Source organism: Orycteropus afer, unplaced genomic scaffold (genome assembly GCF_000298275.1).
Source record: "Orycteropus afer afer isolate SDZICR_OR568_19922 unplaced genomic scaffold, OryAfe1.0 scaffold00122, whole genome shotgun sequence".
Taxonomy (NCBI): domain Eukaryota; kingdom Metazoa; phylum Chordata; class Mammalia; order Tubulidentata; family Orycteropodidae; genus Orycteropus; species Orycteropus afer.
In genome coordinates, this window is record NW_006921709.1 from 4821755 (window position 1) to 4828724 (window position 6970).

The window sequence follows — 6970 nt, forward strand, 5'->3', positions numbered from 1 at the left end:
CTCCTTGGCGTTTTTGCACATATTATAGATCTGAAAAAAGTAAAGCAAGTTATCAGAAGAATAGTATAGAAAAAGGTAACATGCAAAATATTCAATGTATCTAACAGGCACAAAATATGTGGAATGCTGTCTACAAAAGAAAATTTTGAGGTACATGGTTTAATATAGGGATGATGATACTACTGACGCCTGGGTACGAGAAACAAATCAGGAAATTATGTATGAAATAATTTAGATGCTCACTATAAAAATCATTTTCTGCAAAAATATTGAAACTTAACATATTAATTACACTTTTATAAAACATGAATACAAGGGATGGAAGACAGAATGTTGAAACGAAAGATGCACAGTAAGAGTACCTTTGTTGATGATGGTGGAGTAGGAAAATTAAGCCAGGCTGGAGCAAAGTCATGCTGCGCCATTTAGGTCCAGTCTCTCCAACTCAGTGAAACAAGGCTTCAACACCTCATGGCAAGTCCCTGTCACATAAAAATGGTAGGAAATTAGGCCTGTAGCTCTTGGCTAAACTTATATTCTACTTTTTTATTACAATATTATTACAACTATAAAATCCCACTTATAATGGAATTCTTAAAAAGGCAAAATTATACTGATAGAAAGCAGACTGGTGGTCGCTGGGGGGTGAGGAGTAAGCAAGGGAAAAGGAAAGACTGCAGGAGGCAAAAATGAACATTTAGAGTAATGGAAATGTTCTATTACTTTGATCATGGAAATGGGTTACATATAATGGTACACATTTGTCAAAACTCATCAAACTGTACCCTTGAAACTGGTTAATTTTAATTAAACTACACTTAAAGAATACTTTGGAAACTTACAAGGATCTTACCAAAAAGAAACAATGTATGTGATGAAATCCATGTATACAGCACCATCCATGATATATTTTTACCCCTATCTAAAATAAGTTTGTTGTACTGTGTTTGCTTCTGCGTTGCTGTGAGGCTAAACGCTATGCCACCAGTATTTCAAATACAAGCAGGGTCACCCATAACGGACTGGTTTCAGGGGAGCTTCCAGACTAAGACAGACTTGGAAGAAGGAAGGGGGCCATCCACTTCTCAAAAAATTAGTCAGTGGAAACCTTATAAATAGCAGTGAAACACTGTCTGATTACTGGTAAACTTTATGAATAGCCCTGAAACACTGTCCTATATAGTGCGGGAAGATGAGCCCCTCAGGTCAGAAGGCACTTAAAATACGGCTGGAGAAGAGGTGCCTCCTCAAATTAGAGTCCCCACTAAGAAGGTGGATGGAGTAAAGCTTTTGGGACCTCCATTTGCTGATGTGGTACAACTCAAAATAGAAGAAACAGCTCCAAACATTATTAATAATTGAAACACGGAATGAACAAACTCTGTACCTAGGAAAATCAAAAGTAGTCAGAAAGAAAATGGAACACATAAAGATAGAAATTCTAGTGATCAGTGAATGGATTTGGCCATTATGAATCAGACCACCACATGATCTACTATGCTGGAAATGACAAATTGAAGGAATGGCATGGCATTCATCATGACAAAGGATGCTTCAAAATCCATCCTCAAGTACAATGCTATCAGTGATAGGATGATATCGACACACCTATGTGTAAGACCAGTTAATACTACAATTTCAAATTTAAACACCAGCCACCAAAGCCATACACGAGGAAATTTAAGATTTTTACCAACTTCTTCTGCAGTCTGAAATTGACCAAACATGCAATCAAGACGTGTTAAGTATCACTGGCGACTGGAATGCAAAAGCTGGAAACAAAGAAGAATCATTGGTAGTTATAAAATATGGGTTCAATGATAGAAATGACACTGGACATCGCATGACCAACAACTAACTTACTCATTGCAAATACCTTATTTCAAACAACATAGATGGTGGCTGCACATGTAGACTTTGCCTCACAGAATCAGACTGACTGCATCTGTGGAAACAGGCGATGGAGCAGCTCAATATCTTTGGAGCTGAGTGTGGAAAAGACCATCAACTGCTCACGTGCAAGTCCAAGTTGAAGCTGAAGACAATTAAAGTAAGCTCAGAAGAGCCAAAATATGAACCTGATTATATATCACCAGAATTTAGAGACCATCTAAGGAACAGTTTTGATGCACTGAATACCAATGACCGAAAACCAACAAACCGTGAGATGACATCAAGAAAATCATCCATGCACAAAGCAAAAGGTCGTTAAAAAGCCAAGAAAGGAAAAAAAGACCAAAATGGACGTAAGAGACAGAAACTTGTTCTTGAACAGAAAGTAGCTAAAGCAAACGGAAGAAATGACAAGATGAAAGAGCTGAACAGAAGATGTCAAAGAGCAACTCAAGAAGAAAAAGGCAATAATAATGAAATGTGCAAAGAACTAGAGTTAGAAAACCAAAGGGCAAAATATCGAATGATGCAGTAAACATCAAAACAATATGGAAGGAATACACAGAATCACTGTGCAAAAAAAAAGGCTGATGTTCACCCATCCCAGGAGATAGCATATGATCAAGAACCAACAGTACTGAAGGAAGAAACAGAAGCTACACTGAAGAAAATGGAGGAAAATAAGGCTCCAGGCACGCCGGAATACCCACTGAGATGTTTCAACAAATGGATGCCTCACTGGAGGCACTTACTCATGACAATAAATTTAGAAGACAGCTACCTGGTCAACTAACTTGAAGAGATCCATATTTGTACTCATTCCAAAGAAAGGTGATTCCACAGAATGTGGAAATTATCCAACAGTATCATTAATACCACACGCAAGTAAAATCTTGCTGAAGATAACTCAAAAATGGTTGCAGCAGTATACTGACAGGGAACAGCCAGAAATGCAAGCTGGATTCAGAAAAGGACATGGAATGAGGGATATCACTGCTGATGTCAGATGGATCTTGGCTCAAAGCAAACAATACCAAAAAGATGTTTACTTGTGGTTTACTCACTATGCAAAAGCATCTGACTGTGTGGATCATAACAAATTATGGAGAACACTGAGAAGAATGGGAATTCCCAAACACTTAATTGTGCTCATGAGGAACCTGTACATAGACCAGGAGGTTGTTGTTCAAACACAACTAGGGAAGAGTGCATGGTCTAAAATCAGGAAAGGTGTGTGTCAGGGTTGTATCCCTTCATGTAACTTATTCAATCGGCACGTTGAGCAACTAATCCGAGAAGCTGGGCTATATGAAGAACACAGAATCAGGATTTGAGGGAGACTCATTAACAACCTGCAATATGCAGACGACACAACTTTGCTTCCTGAAAGCAAAAATGACTTGAACCACTTACTGATGAAGATTAAACACTACAGTCTGTACCATGGATTACACCTCAACAAAAAGGAAACTAAAATTCTCACAACTGGACCCACCAATAAGCAGCATCACGAGAAATGGAGAAAAGACTAAAGTGGTCAAAGATTTCCTATTACTTGGTTCCACAATCAACACCAATGGAAGCCACAACCAAGAAATCAGATGACACACTGAACTGGGCCAATCTGCTGCAAAAGATCTCTGTGGAGTGCTGAAGAGCAAAGATGTCTCTTTAAAGACTAAGGTGTACCTAATCCCAAGCTATGGTGTTTACAATCGCCTCATATGCGTGTGAAAGCTGGACATGCGTAAGGAAGAACAAAGAAAAGCAGATACTTCTGAGTTGTGGTGGTGTTTCTAAGAATACTGAAAGTACCACAGACTGCCAGAAGAACAAACAAACCTGCCCTGGAAGTAGCACAGCCTCAATTTTCCTCAGAAGCAAGAATGGCCAGACTTCATCTCACTTACTTTGTTCATACTGTCAGAAAAGACCTTTCCCTGGAGAAGGTTATCATGCTTGGTAAAGTGAAGGGTCAGCAAAAAGAGCCCTCAATGAGATGGACAGACACAGTGGCTACAACTATGGGCTCAGGTATAGCAAGGACTGTGAAGCTGGCACAGGACCAGGCAGTGTTTTGTTGTGTTATATAAAGGATCGCTGCGCATTGGAGCCAACTCAATAGCACCTACCAAAAACCACCACCTCAAATCAAATCAAATCTATCATTTTACAGAAAATACAAGGTATAGAAAGAAGTTAATGGACAACTGCAAGAAGTAGTCTGCCAAATCTAGATCACAGGATATTCTACAGGCCAAACTATTTGGTTTCCACAACAAATAAATGGCTGACTTAATAAATCAAATACAATGTGTGGATCTTATATGGCTCCTTACTCGAACAAACCAATTTAATAAACAACAAACAAACAATGAAACAAACAGGAGGGAAATTTGATCGGAGCTGGATAATGACATTAAGGAATTATTATTTTAGATGTGATAATGGAATATGATTATGTTTCAAAAGAAAGACAAATACTGAAGTCTTGATATTAATAATAATACATCTCAAACAGCTGGAAATTTTCAACAATGAAAAGCTGCTTATTTTAATTACAATCATCACAATGGAAATCTTAGTATTTTAGAAACTTGTTCTTACAAATTCAAATTTTAATTTTTCAGGATCTTGTCTCAATCGCATCAGTAAGATTCAGGTTGTCTGCCTAATCTAAATATAGTAATTTCATATTTTTTTAAATGTGAGACAGAAGTCAAATGGGCAAGTATACTCATTTCAATTCAGTTTTGACTACTAGCCAATAGTCCTAAATCAAATTTGCTGAAAATCCAAAGGGCTGTGCTTACGAACAGTTAATGTTTTATATGTACAACTGTTTAATAATCTTAAAACAAAACTTTAAAAAAGGGAGAAATGAGCCTAAAGCAACAGAGAAAAGAAGGAAAGGCAAGAATAGGAAGAGAGTATGTATTGTGTGGCTTACTGCCTCCATGAACAACTTTCTCATGTGCCATGAGACCAGAAGAACTGGTGCTCAGCTACCACAACCGAACATTTTGATCAAATATTCTACAGAAGAATTCTGATCTAAAGGGGGGAAACGCAAAATAGAATTTAAAATTCTCATGCAATTCATCCAGACTTTCTGAAGCCATGGAAAGTGGATAAACCCCTGAAAATTATTGTTATAAAGTCTGAAGGAGTCATGTGGATGCAAAGAGTCAACATTTTTAAATACTGCCAGAATGAAAACAACTCTAGTTTCTTACCTCTTAGCAAATGTGAAAGTTGTTCATAGATCCATGCCTGAACCGCAACTACTGACAATAAATCTTTCCACAGGGGAAACATGTTCTAAAAAAAAATCCTATTCTGATTTCTGTAGTTAAGTATACAAGGTCTAACTTTTTCTTAATAAAGCAGTAATACAAAATAGCAAGTCCTTAATATAATTCTAGATTGAAAAAAATGGCATGTCTTGAAACCTAAGACTATAGAGTTCCTCAAGGAAAAACAAGGGGCAAGTTAAGGGGCCCTAATATATGGCATAAATAGACTATCAAGCATAACACAAAATGCACAAACAGCAGAAGAGAAGCCAGATGATTGGGACCTTCTAAAAATTAAATTTTTATTTGCTTCCAAAGACTTCTCCAAAAGAGTCAAAAGAGAACCTACAGATTGGGAAAGAATATTTGGCAATGACGTATCTGACAAGGGACTTATCTCTAGAATTTATAAAAAATTCCAACACCTCAATAACAAAAAGACAAACGATCCAATTAAAAAATGGGCAGAAGACATGAACAGGCACTTCACCAAGGAGGATATTCAAACGGCCAACAAACATGAAGAAATGCTCACAATCATTAGCTATTAGAGAGATGCAAATCAAAACAACAATGAGATACCATCCTGCTCCAGCACTAGCAGCAAAGTTCAACAAGACAGAAAATAACAAATGCTGGCAAGGATGTAGAGATATTGGAACTCTCATACACTGCTGGTGGGACTGTAAAATGGTACTACCACTGGGGAAAGGAGTATGATGATTCCCTCAAAAGCTGGATTTAGAAATACCACTTGACCCAGCCATTCCATTACTAGATATATATCCTGAAGTGAGAGCCATGACAAGAACAGACACATGCACATCCATGTTCATTGCAGCACTATTTACAACAGCCAAAAGATGGAAACCACCTAGATGTCCATCAACTGAGGAATGGATAACCAAACTACGGTACATACACACAATGGAATACTGTGCAACACTAAAGAATAATGTAGAATCTGCAAAACACAACATAACATGGCTGAACTTGGAGGACACTGTTGTTGTTGTTATGTGCCGTCGAGTCGGACCTGACACATAGAGACCCCTCCTTGGGCTGCCGAGGCAGTATCAGCCTTCTGGTTAGCAGACAAGTGCCTTAGGCACTACACTACCCGAGCTCCTTGGAAGACATTATGCTGAGTGAACTAAGTCAATCACAAAAGGACAAATATTGTATTAGCCTGTTACTGTAAAAGTCAAGGAAAGGTTTATCTAGGGAAGTAAATTTTCTTTGTACCAGGTGTGGGAGGGGAGCGGAGGGAACACTGTTAGATAGATGGAGATAAGTATTGATTTGGGTGAAGAGAAGGGCAATGTACCAAATATGAGAGATCAATATGGCGACATTGAGGAAGACAAAGACAGAGAGAGGTACATGAGGTATAGACAACAAAGATGAACCCTTCTGCACATACAGTACTGCACTGTCAGTGAAGGCAAACATGGGTATACAAGTGGATAGATAGGTGGACAGGCTGAACTAGTAAGGCATGTCTATGAAGTGGGTAGTGTACCCAAGAACATGTACAGAGATGGCAGACAATGGTCCTACAAGTTTATGTGCATAATCTGAATTCCCAAGTGTATAGTAGAGCTGACAAGGGGCAAGGTTACAGTCACTGCTTGGTCACTGCCAGCTACCCAGTGGGACCAAGTAGTTGAACCTGTGGGCTCGGGACCATAATCGCAGGAGACATCAAGCTCAATTGGCATTAACATACTACACAAAACATTGTTCCACCTCCTACTTTGGCGAGACTGGGATCTTAAAAG

At 38.5% G+C, this 6970-nt stretch overlaps 1 protein-coding gene across 1 annotated transcript in view; it reads right to left on the reverse strand.

Annotated features, from left to right (window-relative positions):
- GPBP1 (GC-rich promoter binding protein 1) overlaps nucleotides 1–425 on the reverse strand; it is a 73970-nt gene extending 73545 nt beyond the window's left edge. Inside the window, exon 1 of the mRNA XM_007944156.1 lies at nucleotides 363–425. Within this exon, the coding sequence (XP_007942347.1) occupies nucleotides 363–425 (63 nt within the window). The remainder of the gene's footprint in view (nucleotides 1–362) is intronic.
- Nucleotides 426–6970: the final 6545 nt, after the last annotated feature.